This window comes from Microtus pennsylvanicus, chromosome 4 (genome assembly GCF_037038515.1).
Source record: "Microtus pennsylvanicus isolate mMicPen1 chromosome 4, mMicPen1.hap1, whole genome shotgun sequence".
Taxonomy (NCBI): Eukaryota; Metazoa; Chordata; class Mammalia; order Rodentia; family Cricetidae; genus Microtus; species Microtus pennsylvanicus.
In genome coordinates this window covers 24347272-24367178 of record NC_134582.1, presented here as the reverse complement: position 1 = coordinate 24367178, position 19907 = coordinate 24347272, and the positions used below count along the sequence as shown (strand labels likewise).

General features: G+C 43.3%; 1 protein-coding gene across 1 annotated transcript in view; it reads right to left on the bottom strand.

Moving 5' to 3' along the window:
• The window catches only part of Hmgxb3 (HMG-box containing 3), a 50359-nt gene that overhangs the window by 16541 nt on the left and 13911 nt on the right, over nt 1-19907 (bottom strand). The window contains exons 6-11 of the mRNA XM_075968538.1: nt 17329-17460; nt 12612-13030; nt 9521-9678; nt 9289-9386; nt 7659-7757; nt 6075-6221 (exon numbers count right to left, since the gene is read on the bottom strand). Of these exons, the coding sequence (XP_075824653.1) occupies nt 6075-6221; nt 7659-7757; nt 9289-9386; nt 9521-9678; nt 12612-13030; nt 17329-17460 (1053 nt within the window). The remainder of the gene's footprint in view (nt 1-6074; nt 6222-7658; nt 7758-9288; nt 9387-9520; nt 9679-12611; nt 13031-17328; nt 17461-19907) is intronic.

Sequence of the window (19907 nt, the reverse complement as noted above, 5' to 3'; positions counted from 1 at the left end):
TGGGCAGTCAGGAACCAATAAGGGACCTCCTCCTACACTACTGGGACAAGGTTCTCAGGCAGATGCCTCCTCTGTGTTCCCTGAATGCATTCCTTCATGTTGCTCTTCAGTCATTTGGAACCACCTAGGAGATACACTTCTGGATGTGATGGTGTTTGCACAGAAGTTTAACTGAGGAGGGAATATCTACCTGAAAGTGTGTACGTAGATCCCCCTTCCAACCCACAGGCTAGAGTGCTACACTGAAAGAAAAGGGGAAAAGGAGACTAGAGAGAAGGCTCAGTGGGTAAAGACACTTGTCATGCTAACTGTGACACCTGGAGTCTGATCCCAGGAATCCACATGGTGAAAGGAGAGAATAGATCCCCTAAGCTATAAGGTGCCAGTCTGCCGAACACTAGCATCATCTTGATCTGCCAACATCCCCATGGCACAGCCTTAGGCTACTCTGTTACCAAGCCTTTCTAGCCATAAACTATGCCCCTTAAACCAAACCTTGAACAAAATAAAGCTACTCTCTTTCCTCCCTCTCCCTCTCTCTCTTTGGTAGTGTTGGTGGGGGAGACCAGTGCTGTGGGAACTCATTCAGCCACTAGCCTTTAAGATACCAGCCCACTTGGGCATCATCTCTTATACTATAAATGCAGCCATAAAGTTGGCGCGTTCAGTCTCTTGGCTACCGGATTCAGTTCCTGTTCCCCACTCGTGCAGGACTGTTGACCTGTGAGTCTCCCCCTAAATAAAGAATCCTTTATTATACTGCATTCTGAACTAATGTGGGATTACTTTATTGTGTCCATCTACAAATGGCACCCAATGTGGGCAACTACATCCATGTAAAACCCAAGAGAACTTGGAAAGGAATTCTAGACACAAAAGAACAGAGTTTAACACAGCTTTTTGGCAGCTACATTTTTTTTTTTTGATGGGCTCTGTTTGCTGGTGGCGAGCAGGAGCACCACGGCTCCTTTAAAAAGTTTCTTGATTCATCTTTAGTGGCAAAAACTGCATGGCTTCTTTAAAAAGGGCTTCCTGGTTTGTGCTGGCAGAATGATCTCTGGCTCTTTCAGGAGGTCCTGCACTTAAATGGGGTCTATGAGCAGCATGTTACAAATTGCTTTATTGAAACACAGACCCCCTGCATCCCTGGAGTTGGGGTGGAGAGCATGGCTTGTAGAGCTGACAGCAAATGGACCTCCGCCATGTTAGACTGGAAGGAACCAAAAGGCAAAGCAGCCTTGGTCCTATGCCACGCCTGCTTAGCATTTAAAAAAAAAGAGCACTTCTGGTCAAAAAATAATTACAGATATGCAATAAAGACAGCATTCAGATGAAAAAGACTTCTGAATGGGTCACAATGCTGGACAAATGTACATAGGTTTGGGAGAGGAAAAAATACTTCGCCCAAAAAACAGCAGGAAGCAGTTTGGAGAAAACTATGCCCAAATTCCCAAAATGATTGTTTATAAATATTTGTTTACATTTAAAGGGGGATATGCTATAGAGATAAATACTTTGTATTGTTATGGATCTTGGTTTAATGATACAAATTTGAGGTCAATTTTGTTATATATATTTCTGCTCTTGAATAAGGTATTGTGTTTGTGCAGTTCATTTTAAAATGTAATGTATAATTAACAAATACAGGTTAATAGATAGCTTTCTATAATAGTCAATTTTATAGTCATGTTAGGTTTTCTAGATGTACAGAGATATATTTCAGATGGATATTCTTCAAATCTTTCGAAGACCTACAGAATATGACATTTGAATGTTTTAAGAACTGAGGACTTTTCATGACAATTAGACACATCTGCTCCTGGCAGCACGGATCTACTTCAAAGAAGCTCCTTATGGAGTTTGTTAGCCATTTGGGCAAAGCACTACTCTTGCCTGGACTGCTTGATGTTATGCTGTATGAACTGGACATTCAGGACCCACAGAAAAATGACTGCTGAACTTGCCTAAATGTGAGACAGTCCTTCTGGGTTCCTGGCTCATGAAAGAGTCTGTCAGACATTCTGCAAGACACAGAAGAAAGTAACTGACAAACTGCCAATACAGGCCAAACTGTCTTTGAAATTTCCTGCTTCATGGAAAAGTCTACTAGATACTATGATCCTGTAGGCTGAAGATGGATACTCCAAAAATACAGAAAAACTTTTGGTGACTGTCCAGGCAGCAAGATGTCTCTGTCAATTCTAGAGTTTTGGAATTTACTTACAGTGTACTTTCTGTTTACTTAGGTAATATTATATCCTTCTGGAGTCTTTGATGGGGTTGAAGAATAGATAGTTATAATTATAGTTTTCCTTAGTTAGGATAAAAGATAAAGTAGATACAAACATTGTAAATGTAATTCTTGCTTGTTACCTGTTTTGTATATGTAATTTTACATATACAAATGTTAAAATGTTAAAAGTTAAAACCTTCCTTTTTATTTGGGCAGAAAAGGGAAATAGTGTGGGAAGTCCTATACATGTGCTGCTTTTGTTGGTTAATGAATAAAGCTGCTTTGGCCTACAGCAGGGCAGAATAGAGCTAGGTGGGAAAACTAAACTGAATGCTGGGAGAAAGTAGGCAGAGTCAGAGAGATATCATGTAGCTGCCTAAGTAGAAAGATGCTTGGTTGCCAGCCAGAACCTTACTGGCAAACCACGAGCCTTGGGGCAATACACAGAATAATAGAAATGGGTTAATTTAACATGTAAGAGCTAGCTAAAAATATGCTTAAACTACTGGCCAAACAGTGTTGTAAAAGTTTCTGTGTGAAGCCGGGCAGTGGTGGCGCATGCCTTTAATCCCAGCACAGAGGCAAAGTCAGGCGGATCTCTGTGAGTTCGAGGCCAGCCTGGTCTACAAGAGCTAGTTCCAGGACAGGAACCAAAAGCTATGGAGAAACCCTGTCTTGAAAATTAAAAAAAAAAAAAAAGTTTCTGTGTGATTATTTCAGGGCTGGATGGCTGAGAAACGAACAAGCAGCCTTAGCCTACAGAGCAGGGTTTCTCTGTGTAACCCTGGCTAGCCCAGAACTCACTCTGTAGCCCTGGCTAGCTTCACACTCCAGAGATTCATCTGCCTATATGGCCTACCACACCAGGTCTCTTTCTTCCTTTAAGCTGTTTCTTGTCAGGTCACAGCAATGAGAAGTAACTAATACAGTCACTGGCCCCTCATTGGTGAGGACAGGAACCTACTTGCCTATTTATTCTTCAAACAAGCAAGAGACCTGTGTCACAATCTTCTTTAGAAGCTAACTGCAGAGTAACAAGAGTGTGTTTTCTTTACTAAGAGCACTCTGCCTCTCTGTCTGTAAACCTAGGGTTAACTTTCTCCTGCACTAGACTGTAAGCTCTTCAGGAAAGGGGCCGGATGACAGTCACTTCTGAACACCTGGCTCATATGGTATTAAACATATGCTTGATAAATAAATGAATAAGAGCAAAAGAAGTAAGATCAGGACAGTCCGTCCTGGAAGGTTATGTATTCCCTGCTGTGATGACATTGAGCCTCACTATCTCTCTGGAACCAGAGACAAGGAGAGAAAGGACTGAAGGCCACAGCAGCCAAGAAAGGGTACAGTTTTAATTACAAGAGCTGCAAACAAAGTGCAAAGAGAATGTACTGCCACCTGGGGGCTCCAGAGGCTATACAAAAATGTTCTAGTGGCTGACCAGTTTTATTTTTCTCAACACACATGTGTATTCAGACTCTAGAGTAGGATGTGGAGAAAACTTCAATGCCTGTCTGGAAGAAGAAATATGTTCTGTAGGGAGCTGAGGGAAGCAGGCAACACAGGGCACAATCAGCTCCATGAGAAGAGGAGCACAATGCACCCTCACAGAATCCAGGATAGAAAGCTCACTTCCGGTAAGGGATTGTGGTAGAGCAAGAGAACCAGAGGAAGGCTATAGATCAACATTCCCACAGCAAGCCTTTAGAGTAGACTCCTGGAAGCTCAAGGAAACATTCCCTTGGGCTTCTGGTTCTCCGAGTAAAATGCTGATTTTTAATTTAGCTCACCTCCCTCTTTTGTTTCACTAATGGGAAACTAAATCTCAGAAGTTAAGCTTCCAACTCAGTCAGGACTCTCAGTTCTCAATCTTAATAGCATCTCATTCCCAAATTAGTTCCACTCTCCTTTCTCACAAGGTCAGTGACCCTGAATACACCTCAGGCTGGAAACAGATGTGGAGACCAGAGAGCAAAGCTCATCATAAAGGCTCCCTTCATATGCAGAGGGAACTTGAGGCCTGAAGCAGCTTCCCCATCTTTATAATCTTAACTACTCCCCAATACTCCCTAATAAGTCTCCTTTTTTTTTTTTTTTTTTTTTCAATTTTGAGACAGGGTTTCTCTATAGCTTTGGAGCCTGTTCTGGAACTAGCTCTTGTAGACCAGGCTGGCCTCAAACTCAGAGAAATCCACCTGCCCCTGCCTCCCAAGTGCTGGGATTAAAGGCGTGTGCCACAACTGCCTGACCATTTCAGATTTTTTTTTTAAAAAAAATCTATTTCGTTTTACTTTATGTGTTTAGATGTTTTGCCATATATGTGTGTGTGTGGGTGCGCGCGCGCACCACTAACAAGCGCCTGCAGAGGCCAGAAAAGAGCACCTGGAGCTGGACCTGAAGTTACAGATGCCATGTGGACGCTGGGAATTGAACTCAGGCCCTCAGACCCTCTGCAAGTGCACTCAATACTTCTAAACTAAATTCTCTCTAAATTCCGTTTCCTTTTTCAAATAACTTCCTCTAGGCCTCTCCTTGGCTGAAAGATTCTAAGTGGAACAGTCCCAATATAGCTTTCCTATCTGACTCCTGCCACCCTAAAATACCTTCTCTAGCCAATGGAAAACTCTTTACTTTCCATGTTGGTCACTGGCTGGGGCTGCAGCTTAGTCAACAGCTCTTGCTTGGCCTCTAGGAAGCTCTGGGTTTGATGACAAGAAAAACAGAACAGCAACAAAAAATAAACCCCAAACCTAAGATGTTTGTTTTTGAGCATGTCTTCTCTGGCCATCAAAATTCTGTTCTTCTTTAGAGATACAATTTAGACCTGGAGTGGCCATACTTCATCTTTGATTCTTAACCTGCTCTAAGTGACACTCCCATTCCCCCTCACTTGTCTTGAGGCTGGCAGTGACTTCAGAAGGAATAAATCAACTTTCAGGTCTGAGTTAGGCTTCTGTAATATTTGAATGCTTGTTTGGCAGTTGGTGGAACTTGGGAAGGACTAGGAGGTGTGGCCTTGTTGGAGGACATGTCACTGAAGGTGGGCTTTGAGGTTTCAAAAGTATACACTATTCCCAGTAAGCTCTCTCTCTAAAGTCTTGTGGTTGCTTTCCTAACATGTAAGCTTTCAACATCATGCTCCCTGCCATGACAGTTATGGACTAACTCTCTGAAACTATAAGCAAGCCACCAATTAAATGCTTTCTTTTATAAGTTGCCCTGTGGTGGAGCTTTGTCACTGCAATAGAACCGTCCTAAGAAGTCTCTCATGCTCGTCTGGGTAAGGCCTTGATGTGTCCTTCTTTTCAGTGCTTGAACTCTTGGGTCTCAGTGGTCAATGTGTAGTCAACAGGCTACAAAGTTCATGTATTAAGTAACCCCGAGTCACATACTAATGGAACTTAAAAGGATATGGTTTCAAATGGATTAATTCATGAATGGATTAACTGTGGCTTAGTTATGAAGCAAGCTCCCTCTGGCTCCTCATTCTGTCTTAGATGCCCTCGACCACGTCATGATACAGTGAGACTTGATACATGATACACCCCATGCTAAGCAGATACCAACCAGCACCATGTTCTCGACTTCTCAGCCTCCAAAACTGTAAAGTGCACAACCTACATCTTTGTTAAGTTATCCATCCAGGACATTTTGTTAGAGAAGCAGAAAATAGACTAGAATATGGATCAACTTTGGCACTGAGGACAAGGCCCAGAGGAAGCATTTTGTCAAGTTCAGAACATACAACCTGGTCCCAAATCCTAACTCTAACCACCTTATCATGTACTAGAATCCAAAGCACAACTCAAGTCTAAGGCAAGTATTTGGGGAAGGAACTCACGGGCTTCGTGGTTTTCTCAGTCCTGTCTTTGGCAAGGTTAAAACCACAGCTGGGACAAATCCGAGGTTTATGCCGGTTGGTGTAGACATAGCTACAAGAAGGATTTTTGCACTTTCCCCGTCCTCTTGATGTAGCCAGGCCCAAATCCTACAAAAGGGAGACCCATGTTTAAAACTCATACACAAAACCCTGCCTCACAAAAAGGGAGGGGTGGATGGTTCAGCAGTGAAAGCACCTGCAAGCAAAATGACCAAAGTTCAGAACCCCAGCTTCCAAATAAATGCCAGGTAAGCACAGCAGCTCCCCTATAATTCCAGCAATAGAAGGCAGAGCTGGGCTTCCCAGAACAAGCTCACTAGCCAGTGATCACGGTATCTGACTGAAAACTTACCTCAAGAATAAGATGAAGAGCAATTGAGGGAAGTGTTAACATCAACCTTCAGCACTCATGCACCCACAGGCGAATGCACGAACACAGTTTCAAGGCTGGCTAGGCTAGGGCTAAAGAGTGAGCTCAAGGCCAGGCTAAAAAGCTTAGTGAGACTTGTCTCAAAATCTTAAAAAGTGCTAGGAATGACAGTACTGGAGTGCTTGCCGAGCATGTGAGGTTATGGGTTCAATCCCCAGCTCCATAAACAGTACAGAAATGGAGGGTAGGGAAACCCTTGTGGGGAGGCTACAGGAGCCACATGAGCTGCTTTATCAGCACACTTCTCAAATCCATGAAGATGATTTGTGTTTGATGTTCATGCTTTAGAGAAGAAAGTGCACTACTGCCTAAACTTACCTGTGGATTCTCTCATTCATATTCTCTCTCTCTCTCTCTCTCTCTCTCTCTCCCTCCCTCCCTCCCTCCCTCCCTCCCTCCCTCCCTCCCTCCCTCCCTCCCTCCCTCCCTCCCTCCCTCCCTCCCTCCCTCCCTCTCTCTCTCTCTCTCTCTCTCTCTCTCTCTCTCTCTCTCTCTCTCCCCTCTTCCCCACCCCCCTTGGAACTCACTTTATAGACCAGGCTGGTCTAGAACTCATTGAGACCTGCCTGCCTCTGCCTCCGAAGTGCTGGGATTAAAGCCATGTGCTACCACCGCCTAGCCCCTTTCTTTCTTTGATTTTATGTATGCAGGTGTTTTGCCTGCATGTCTGTCTGTTCACCACTGCATATGTGACTGGTGCCTGCGGAGGCCAGAAGCTATCAGATTCCCTGGGACTGGAGTTACTAACAGCTGTGAGTCACCATGTAGGTGTTGGGAACTGAGTAAGGTCCTCTGGATGAGCAGCCAGTGCTCTTAAGCACTGAGCCGTCTCTCCAGCTCCGGACCCACTTTCTATGCTAACATTCCAACTCTGATCTCTACTTAGTCTTAACAAAAATGTCCTGGCTCATACTTTGTATCTACCTGAAACAAACAAACCAATATAACTCAGCGGATTCACCCAGCAACCATCATTTGTACCAGCAATGGGGTGTTTAGCACCAGTCACTCATTTCTGACCTTGCTGAGCTCATTCTCTGGTATTGCTCCTGGCTCCTACAAACCTTCAACCATAAAAATCAAAACAACTTCCCACCACCAGGGCGCACACTTACCAATGTGACAGTGCAGCTGTATTTGTATGGAGGAAACACATCTGGCTTGACCTCCACAACTTTGACCTGAGGTGTCCTGCTGCTTGAGCAATTTGATAGCTGTGGATTAGAACAAATCAGTGTTGTTCTATACCTTAGGCAAAATCCTCAGGTTCTAGGCCCTAAAATAACCTGAAATAATTCCTGAGGGAACTATAGACTCATGCTCCAAATGCACCCTCAGGAATGCTCGCTGGTGGTCACCAGTACAAAGACTGAACATCGGATTCAAGTCTATGGGCCACTACATTTCACATCAGGTTTACAGTTGCTTTGGGGCAATACAATTGTAATAGCTATCCATATAGACACACAATTGAATACTGTTACTGTTATAATTTAAAAAGTGGCACGAGAGAGAAAGACACCATGCAACAGAGCTCATGTGCAGGGATTTTTTACTGGGTGAAAGGGAATGGAAAAGGGGGGGGATTGGCCTCTGGGGACAGAACAGTAGAAGAGAGGAGAGGCAGAGAAAGGGAGGAGGGAGAGAGAGGGAGGCAGAGGGAGAGACAGGTAGAGAAGCAGAGAGACAGAGAAAGACAGGAAGAGAGAGAGACACCTTCTTTGTATCTGATTTACCAGGAGACACAGGTGGTTGATTACTGACTGAGGGCAGTCAAAAGTAAAAAGTGAAACAGAACAAATTTGTACCAAACTGGTAAGACTGTCTTCCTGAGAAGGCAAGGAAAAATGACAGAGGAAAGATCACCAGGGCCAGATGGAAACAGGAGCTGAGTAACTAGAAAGAAAGGGAGAACCGGTATGTGCTGAACAAGAGGAAGCTGCCTTCTCCATCTGACCCTCACATTGCAGCAAACAAACAGGACATTTAGAGAGGAAGAACAGACAGAAAAAGAGGGGAAAACTCTTTCTCGGCTTCCTGATTGCCTGATCCAAGGAATACTGAGGCCAGATTTGATTTGAAAGGAGCTGTTGTGGGTCTCCAAAAGACATCCTAATGAGAACGAGGTGAAATAGCCAGCTATTCCTGGACTTGGCCAGCACCCCAAATTCTCAGGTCCCCCAAAGATTGTGATGCCCCCAGGCCAGCACGAAGCAGAGTCTCAAGAATACAACATCGTCATTCCTGCCTCACCTGCTACCCCTAATTCCTCACCTTTTTATGATAAGCAAAAGGGAGGAGTGTTAGTACTCAGGTGTTTGCACTGGCCTGCCCTCGGGGTCCTGACACTTTTGCACACGTGTGCACATGTGGCAGGCGCGTGCATGTTGAGGCTAGAGGACAATTCAAGAGTTGATGCCCTCCTTCTACCATGTAGGTCCTACAGACTGAACAAGTCTTCAGGTTTAACACAAGTGCTGAGCCAGCTTGCTGGCACTGGGTCACATGTTAACAGGTGATTCTGGGTAAAGATTTTATGGGTACTCATCAAATTACTTTTATTTTTGTATATTTTAAATCTATATCTAAATAAAAGGCTTAAAAGCTTAAAATAGAAAATAAATTCCATTTTTTAAATTAATATCCCACAGACCTATCATGTAGAAACTGGTGTCTATCTTTTGACTCTGAAACATTAAACACAGTGACCAGATTCCCAGTGCTCCTCTTGGGATTGGGTCTTACCTTTACTTCACCAGTGCTGGATGGCTGTTGGATGGGTTGGCCCAGCTGTTTCAGTGTGCTTGGCTTCAGGCCACAAGTTCTCACAGAGGGCGTCTTATCTGAGAGAACCAGAAGTCAACCTGGTGACTTAAAGCATTCAGCTTCCCCAGCTCTCCCCTCCCCATTCTCCACCACCCCACCTGGATCCTTACCATCAGACAGTCCCTCCTACCAGGTCTCAACTAGTTCTTACCCAAGGGGAAAACCTGTCTGGCCCTAGGCAGTTCCATGCTGCTTCCCCGTCCAACACTTGCTGGGGCCGGCAGTATTGCTCTCATAGGTCTTGCTGCAGCCAGTAATGAGGGTTTGCCCCGTGGTCTGCCTTTGGGTACAGTGGTGAACAGGTCAACTCTGGAGAGGGGGAGGAAAAAAAAACAACAACAACCATGAAGGAAAGTCAGAAAATTTGGACAAAGTACAGCATGATTAATAAAAGCCCAGAGACAGAAATTGGGGCTCAACCTGAAGGTCAGAAAAGCAAAGCAGCCAGCTACTGGCTCTTACCTCTACCTCAATCTGAAATAGTGATCCTGCCTCCAGGAATCTCAGAATGAGACTGTGTGTGAGAGCGGTCTCCTCCTATTTTATATTTCTCTATAGGGCTGGGATTAAAGGCATGCACCACTATTGCCCAGTTTCTATGGCAAACCAGTGTGGCTACTGGAAATAAAGGTGTGTGTCACCAGTGCCTGGTCGGTTAGGCTGACCAATGCAGCTGTTTTACTCTCTGAACTTCAGGCAAGCTTTATTTATTAAAATACAATTGAGGGCTGGAAAGATGGCTCAGTGGTTAAGAGCACTGACTGCTCTTCCAGAGGACCCGGGTTCAATTCCCAGCACCCACATGGCAGCTCACAACTGTCTGAAGATCAGTTCCAGGGGATCTGACACTTCACACCAATGCACATAAAATAAAGTTAAATAAACCATAAAAATATTTAAAAAAAAATACAATTGAAACATCATTACAACAAAGGAAGGAAATCAAAGTATAATATCCAAATTAATGACCAAGCCAGTAGGCTTTAGACAAATTGAATCCAAATTTAGCCTTTATAGTTTGGGCAGTGGTGGCACACACCTTTAATCCCAGCACTTGGGAGGCAGAGGCAGGTGGATCTCTGCAAGTTCAAGGACAGCCTGGTCTATAAGAGCTAGTTCCAGAACAGGCTCCAAAGCAACACAGGGAGACCCTGTCTCGAAAAACAAAACAACAACAACAAAAAAACCCCAACAAATTTAGCCTTTATAAATCTGTAGGGCTCTAGGCAAGCAATTTTATTCCTGTTAACCTACAGTTTTTAAACACAAAATGAGAAGTAAATATCTATATCAGTCATCACAAAGACTCAAATTAAATGAGTATTGTGGTGTACCACTATAATCCTAGAAGATAAGGGATTCAAGTCATCTTCAGCTACACAGTGAGTCCGAGGCTAAGCTAGGCTACATGAAACTCTATCTCAAAAACCAAATAAATAAATAATATAAAGTATAGAGAAGTATCTACAGTATGTAATAGCAACAGGCATTATAGTTATAACACATAATTTGCCTCTAGTTAGGACAGTACTACTTGAAGTCTATCAAGCTCCCACATGAGGGCAGCAAAGACATCTTGGCTAATACACCTCATCACCTGTTCTTAATTTCTGCAGTGCCAGTGTTAAGCACAAGGGCTAAATCATGGAAAGCCCGATAGTCAGCTCCTAAAGAGATGCGTGTCCCATGCATGTCCCAAATACCAGTCCAAAGGCCACAGCTTCATGCTTTAGTATCTATCTCCAAAGTATACTTGCTTAAGGGAAAAGAGGGATGGATTCAGAAGTACTATGCTAGTATAGGAGCTGACGAGATCCAGTAGCTAACATTTGCTGCTCTTGAAAAGGACCCGAGTTCTATCCCTGCACCCACACGGTGGCTAACAACTATCAGTAACACCAGTTTCAAAGACCTGATGCCCTCTTCTGGTGTCCGCAGACACCAGGGAGACACATGGTTCACATGCAGGCAAATACCGGCACACACACAATAAAAATAAATCCTTTAAAAAAGCAAGTAGGAAATACATGCATACATAAATGTGCTTGTTTAAAATTAACTCTACACAGTAGAGAACTGGAAATATTGACTATCCCTGGGAAATAATGACTACATAATGGGACAGAGAGAAGATTTTAAAAAAATATTTCTTATACTTTTAAAATGAGCTATGTGAAAAAATTTTCTAGTCATTCAATCAAAAAAAAAACCTTTATAAATCCCAATAGAAACCATATGTGGGGAGTTGAAGAAATGGCTCAGCATTTAAGAGAACTGGCTTTTTTTCTAGAGTTCCCGAGTTCAATTCCCAGTACCCATATGGCAGCTCTAAGATTGGACACCCTCATACCGATATACATGCACAGCAATGCACATAAACTACAAATAAAAAAAAAACCACATGTGGAACTACGATACTTTGTAGAGGCCGATTCCCCAGGGGAGGAGTATGCAGAGATGTTTAGTAGTTCTTCCCCACTTAGGCACTAGCAGCAAACCTGCTGTGCCTACCCAGTCTCTCCCCAGCTGTGACAATCAAAATACCTCCCAACACTGCCAAAACATCTCTGGTGGGCAAAGCTCTTCCCAGCTGAGAACTACTGAGATGAACAAGGAGTCTTCAGTTATAGAACATGACAGATTCTGGGGTGCTACATTTAGAAGCCACTTAAGCCTCTAAGAAAGGAGGGGAGAGAAAAAGCCCAAACTTACTGACTTTCTATTTGGAAGATACCAGTCTGAATGCTTTAAAAACAATCTTTCCTAGTCTATGAGATACTGTTTTTCATTTTTTTTTTTAATATCCAACTCAAGGTTTTTCAGAACTAATTAAGAGACATCAGGTGACTATGTCAAAGATCAAACAGAAGCCAGAGATGGTTAGGACTCACTGAGTCTGACCACCAGCCACGGAATCCTACCAAAGGTTCCCAAAATAAGTCCTCTTTCATATCCTGTATTCTGGATTGGTAACACATGGTGGGTTTTTTGCTTTTGCTTTTTAATCTCTGACCACATCCTGTACCACTACTTTAGGAAGACCGACAAGAAAAGATGTACAAGGAGTATAATAGCAACGTATGGATGGCAGAGTGTGAGGGAAAGGTAAATCACACCGTGTCTCTCGGGCTCTGCTGCCTCTCTTGGGACTGCTGTAATGACATTCACAGAGCAAACATGGGGCCCTTGCTTAGCTGCTGTTCTAAACACAGTCCCAATAATATATAATTACACTGGCATACCCTGGAGACTTTTTCTGAGCTGGAAGTAAAGTGGAGGTGCTGGTCCCCTCTGCTGATGGTGGTATGTCTGGTCCAAGACTGTCATTCTCAGTTGTCCCCAGCGTGACATCAGCCTGCATACCACTCTTGACAATTGATGGCTTAGTTACCGCTGTACCATGATTCCTGGGAATTTCCTTGACGAAAAGATGATCATCGGAGATAATCACTTCCTCCCACTCATTCTCCTCGCCTACTTCTCTTGGAGGAGCTACAGTTAGGAGCTGGCTTACAGCCTCTGAGTTCTCCAGAGTCAGTTTTGAGGCATTTTCCGGAGAGGGCTTTTGCTCAGTGGTGACAGGCTGCTGACCTCGTTTGATCACTGAGCCTTTGGAGGAGACACCGGGAGCCAGTTCCACTTTGACTTTGCCTGCCTTTTCCTAGAAAGAACAAGAAGATCTTATATACATAATGGCATCTTGCAGATGATAATGACATTCAAAATATTCTCTAATTTGATTCCCTTAAGAACGCATGAGTAATAAATAAGGACACTGAGTCAGGTCAGTGAAGAGTCAGGATAAAATTGACTTTATGGCTTCTGTTCACTAGAGTGTTGACACCTCGGGAACTAATCTAAACTTCTTGACATGTCCCTTTTTCATCACATATTGGCTGACTGTTCCACGTCCACTTCTCCCATCTAGAAAGAAGCTATTATCTTGTAGTCTTAAGTTGTTTCCTTGGTAGCCCTTCTATGAGACTCAGTCCATCCTAAAGTGCTCAGGTTCACACTGTTTCCACTCTCTTGGAGAAAACCTTTAGCCCCAGAATCTTTCAGGTAAGTCAGATATGAATGACGTACACATTTCTAAAACTCAAATTAATCCACACACATTAATTATGTTAGAAGTCTCACTATGTACCCTGAGCCAGCCTAAAGCTTGCTAAAAAGATCCATATACCAGTTTGGCCTCAAACTCTTAGATATGGGACTCTTAGCTCTATCACTTTGTATGCCTGTATGCAGCCAAGCTCCCCGCCATGAATGAACTGAACCTCTGAACTGTAAGCAAGTCCACTCAATTAAATGTTTTCTTTATAAGAGTTGTCACAGTATTGGTATCTCTTCATAGTAATAAAAACCTTAAGGCAGTTACATAGCTAAAAACTTGGAAAACAGAAGTTTGAACTCTAGGAGTAAACTTTAGAACTACATTTTTGCTAGTATTTCCATCTCGGGTGTCTCCCAAAGGTCCAAGGGAGGCCACTATTAGGAGGTGGTGAACCCTACCAGGTGGGGCCCAGAGGGAAGTTTTAGGCTACTAGAAACATGCTGTTGAAGGGACTGTGGGATGCCAGAGCAGTCCTTTCTCTCTTGCTTCCTGGCCATAAGACAAATGGTTCACAAGTCCTCTTTCTTTTTCTACCTACACAATGGCATTAATGCTTCTACAAAAACCTTTCCAGGGGTTGGAGACATGGCTCAGTGGTTAAAAGCACCAGTTGTTCTTTCAGAGGTCCTGACTTCAATTCCCAGCAACCATATGGTGGCTCACAACCATCTATGAAGGGATCTGATCCCCTCTCCTGGCATGCAGGTGTACATGAAGATAGAACACTCATATACATGAAATAAATAAATCTTAAAAAAACAAAACAAAACAAAACTCCTTTCCTGTCTATTCTAGTCCTTCTAAGTGTCTGGTCTCTCCAAACTGAGACACGATTGCCTCATCCATTCATTTTGATTCTAAAAATTTACAATCTCATGTAAAGAACAGGGCAAGTACATGTTTTATCCAGCCAGTGCCAACTGAACAGTAAGTTACCCAAACACACAGTATTGAACTATGATGCTCACTTGATGGAGGAAGGTCATTGGCTAATAAAGGAACTGCCTTGGCCCATGTTATTGGTTAGGACATAGGTAGGTGGAGTAAACAGAACAGAATGCCAGGAGGAAGAGGAAGTGAGCTCAGACCCGAAAGCTCTCCTCTCCGGAGCAGACGCCTTGAGAGAGACGCCATGCCCCGCTCCCGGGCAGACGCACACTATGAAGCTCCGACCCAGGATGGACTTAGGCTAGAATCTTCCCGGTAAGACCGGTGCTATACAGATGATAAGAAATGGGCTAGTCCAGGTGCGAGAGTTAGCCTAGAAGAGGCTAGGTAGAAATGAGCCAAGCAGTTTTTAAAAGAATACAGTGTCCGTGTAATTATTTCGGGGCATAAGCTAGCCGGGCAGGCGGCTGGGGTGTTGGGGACGCAGCCCCACCGCTCCTACTACTGCAAAGCCAAGGCAGTTCCTTTATTAGCCAATGACCTTCCTCCATCACTCACTGATCATGCAGATGCCCGGAAGTCCAGCTCCAGAGGATCAGAAACCCTACTATGACCTCTAAGGGCACATACCCACACACAAACACATACATATGCACATAATTTAAAGAAAATAAAAGTGTGCTAGAGAGATGGCTTGGCAGTTAAGAGCAGTGGCTCCGCTTCCAGAGGACCAGGGTTTGATTCCTAGCACCCTGGAATGGCTCACAACTCCAGTTCCCTCTTCTGGTCTCCTGCAGCACTGCATACATGTAGTATACTTACATACATGCAGGCAAAACAATCATGCTGAGAAAATTTAAAAAATAATAATAATCTTTTTTTTTAAAGGGTGATAACTGTTGAATAAATGTGTTAAGGGCCTACAGAGACAGCCACTTGTTCTTCCCTCAGGAAGCCCCGGTGCTTCATGGAAGACTAACATTTACAATGAGCAATCTCATCATTTTGCATTCATTTTAAGCATACAAAACCAGAAAGAGACAGAGAGATAGGAGGAAGAAGGGATGGTGGGAAGGGTGCACACTGTAAAGTCTGAATTTGACTACAGAAAATGTGGCATATGAAAGGCCCTGAGCAAGCCGGGCGGTGGTGGCGCACGCCTTTAATCCCAGCACTTGGGAGGCAGAGGCCGGATCTCTGTGAGCTCGAGACCAGCCTGGTCTACAGAGCTAGTTCCAGGACAGACTCCAAAACCACAGAGAAACCCTGTCTCAAAAAAAAAAAAAAAAAAAAAGGCCCTGAGCATAATCCCCAGCACCATGGAAACTGAGCATGATGAACACTTGTAACCTCAGTACTTGAGGCAGAGGTACAAAGTTTAGATGTTCACTAGTTTAAGGCCAAACTCTGTCTCAAAAAAATGAAAGAGAGAAGGAGGAAGAGAAGAAGGAAGAAGAAAGGAAGAAAAGAAGGGTAGTGGAGGGTGCGAGGTGCAGGGAGAGAGTAAGCATACTCAGAGTGGACTCTGAATATCAGCTTAAGGACTTCCATTTTCAATAGCTGCTATTAAAAGAGATCTTGAGCCGGGCAATGGTGATTTTTGCAGTTTTCAATCCCAGCACTCAGGGATCTCTGTGAGTTAGAGGCCTGACTGGTCTACAGAACGAGTTCCAGGACAGCCAGGGCTACACAGAGAAACCCTGTCTTGAAAAACCAAAAGGAAGGGTGGGCAGGTGGTGCACGCCTTTAATCCCAGCACTCAAGAGGCAGATGCAGGCTGATCTCTATGAGTCTGAGGTCAGTCTGGTCTACAGAGGGATTCCAGGACAGAATCCATGGCTTCAAAGCTACAGGGAAACCCTGTCTTGAAAAACAAAAACAAAAACGAAAAAAAAAAAAAAGAGAGAGAGAGAGAAAAAAGGGAGAGGATCTTGGGCTAAAGAATAAAAAGATACAAGCAAGCCATCATCAGACAGAACTATGTAGTTAGTGTAAACTGTTAAAATTCAAAATTAATTTAATTGGAAGTGAATAAATTAACACATTGTAGTCATTTGTGAAAAATTTTGTAGCAATTATGCAGTTCAGGTACTCACTAAGTAGCCCAAAGTGGTTTTAAATTTCCAACCCTGCCTATCTCCCTAGTGCTGGGAGTGCAGGTTATGCACTGCTATATCTGGCTAAAGATAATGGTGGGCCAAGAAGATTGCTTAGGTGACTTGTCACTAAGCTTGATGAATCTGATCCACTGCATACACATGGGAAAAGGAGAGACCCAACTTCCAGGAGTTGCCTCCTTCCTCCATGTGTGTGTAATGGCTAGGCCCACACACTTACACATAAGATAAATAAATATGCTGAAAAAAACAATCAACTTAGTGGCATAAAATAAATGGGAAAAAAGCTACATAAACACAAGAAAATGACTAACAAAAAAACACATTAAAATATTAACAGATGACTTTTCTTTTGATGACACAAGATTGTGTTTAACTTTTTAACTTTTTAACTTTTCATTGAAGAAACTATTAATAAGCAAAATGATCCACCTGCAATACTAAAAATGAAAAAGGTGGCAGGGCACTTGAGCACAGTGTGAGGACCCGAGCTTGTCAGCCCAGCACCACATACACCAGGTGTAGTGACTTGCATCTACAATCCTAGGGTTCCTATGGATAGATAGATGAGGGGTGGAAATCCTAGAAGCTTAAGGAACACTTTATCTTGGCATATCAGAAGTGAACAACCTAAGAGATCCTGTCTTAAAGTGAAAAGCAAGGACCAACACCCACGGTGTTTTCTGACCTCCATGAGTGACACAGCGTGCATGCACTTGAACTGACTCAAACTAACAGGCACACACACCCAAGAACATCACACACACTTTATAAAGATTAAAAACAAGTCAGGGTTAACTTAAATACAAACAAACAAAAACACTGAATGAACCTTACCTTTGGTATCCACTTCCCTCCCAGGAAGTTACCACAAGTTGGGCACTTAGGTGGCTTGTGCCTAGTGACATAGGTAAAGGAACAACCTGGGCTCGTGCACGCCCCATGGCCCCGGCGGGTATATGTAGTAGTCTATAAACAAACAAACAAATAAGAGTTAAGACCAAGAATCCAGTCCAAGACCACTAACTACTATAACCACAATATGCAGAGGACAACAGCTTAAACATTCACGACACCACAGAAGATCTGTTAGAAAGGTCCTTTGGTACAAACTCCCCAGGGCTACACAGGTGATGGCTGTTAATGAACAAGGTAGCACACAGTGCTCAACACTGTATCAGAATCTCATTCTATCCCCTTAGCAATGTTTGCTATTGTGGCTAATACTGTTGAAATGTTTTGCCTCAAATCATATAGTGGGGTTGGAGTGATGGTTCAGTGATTAAAAGCACTGGCTGCTCTACCACGGACCCACGTCTGATTCCCAGCACCTATATGGTGGGATTACAACTGTCTATAACTTAAGTTCCAGAGGATCTGACACCCTCTTCTGTTCTCCTTGGGTACCAGGTACAGATGTGGCACACAGACATATACGCAGGGAACACACACAAACACACAAAAACAACAAAAGCATCAAGATTTTTAGTTGGGTGTAGTGCCGTACACCTTTTAAACCTATAATCCCAGCACTTGGTAGGCAGATCTTGAGTTTAAGGCCAGCTTGGTCTATATGGTGAAATGTTTATTAAACTGCTAATCCATAATTTCTCTAGCCCAGCCAAAAGCAATCTAAAATACTAAACTGCCACTAGTCACCTTTGCCAGGAGGCATAAGGAAAAGCTGCCCATGATTGTGGCCCCATGTCAAGAATAAATGCCAAGTGGAGTAGCACTTAGGAAAGTTAGGAAAGACACCAAGCTTTAGGTTCCAACTTTGCCATCGACACACTGAATGACCTAAGTAAAGTCACTTGGGTTTTCTCCTCTGGAAAAATCACATCTTCTTCTGGTCACAGAGGTATGCCAAGGGGCAAATGCCAAGAATGGGAAAACATGCATAGTAAACTGTAAAGGATTTTACAGTTCTGAAATTATTATAATCAGGACAAAACCTCTCTCATCTTTTCCCAGACTAATCCAATACTAATAAAGACTCTGCATGTAAAATACCTACAGAAAGCAGAATACAAATGTAAGGAAGGCAGTCCTAGAAACAGTTATTGTGAGCTTGGAAACACTCCTCAACAGCAGCCTGAAGGAACAGTAACACTAAACAAAAATGCTGATGCATAAAGCTATTTCAGCCTTACAACACAGAAAATGAAATGAAACACTTTTCTAGAAGAGCCTGGCTCTTGATAGAACAGTCACTTCCAGGAAGATAAGGTTTCCAGAAAAATAGCCAATGTCTCCGTCAATCAAGCTGCAGTGGAAGGTCCTATTTTAAGATGCTGCTACACAAACATTAGGATCTGAGTTTAGATTCCAGCACCAGTGCAGAAAGATGTGTTCCTAGAGTCCCAGAGCTGGAAGAGGACAAAGGTTAGCCTGACACTGAGTCTAGCAAATCAGTGAGCTCCAGGATCAGAGAGATCTCAGTCTCAGCAAGCAAAGTGCAAAGAGACAGGAAGACATCGACCTTTAATTTCCATGCACACACGTGTGTATACATACACACACTGCAGCAACTTTCTCATCCAAGGATATACTTAGCTGGAAACAATGGCACATACCTGTCCCTACCATGTAAGCCCCCCTTTATAATATATATATACACCTATTGATTTCATTGCTCTAGAGAACCCTAATACGTATTTTGGTACCAGGGATGGAGTTAAATATTTCTAGACTATATGGCCATGTGGTTTAGAGGCCTTTAGGCCTGGTTTATGCAAGAAATCAAGAAGTTTAGACCTATGAGCAACAAAAGCTCTAGAATCTTGTAAGCAAAGCCCACTAAGCAATTCTGGTGGAAGTTCAGAACAGTATGCCAACAGAAATGCAGGCAGTAATGGCCTGATTTATCAGGCTTCAGAGAAGACCAAGGACTATTGAGAACTGGGCTAGAGTCCATTCTATTATAGTCAGAAATATATCTGCAGTCTTCCTGTGTCCTGGTAACTTGAGTAAGGCTGAATTAAACGTAATGGACCATTTCTTTAGCAGAGGAAATCTCAGGACACCACAGCATTCAGGCTGCAGGATAGCTACTGCCCACAGCTCTGATTCAGATCTACAGTGAGGGGGAACAAAGACATGAATATACAAATGGAGAGGAAATGAGCGAGGCAGGGATAGAGAAAGTAGCTGTAACTCTTAACGAGAAACCTTTAGCTCTAAACTCAGACAGAGGCAAGGTGGCCTGAAGGCAAGACCCTACCTCAAAGGCTCCAACTCTTGAAAATGGAAATTCAGGAGACAGTCTAGACTGGGAGATAGGCTGAAAGAGTTCTCTACTCAAAAACAATCACCTGGAGAAATCTTCCCAGGTCCAGCTGCCAAGGCACATGGAGGCCACTAAAGCTTTGGCATGTGTAGGCAGAACTACATCTTGATTGAGCAAGACAATGTAC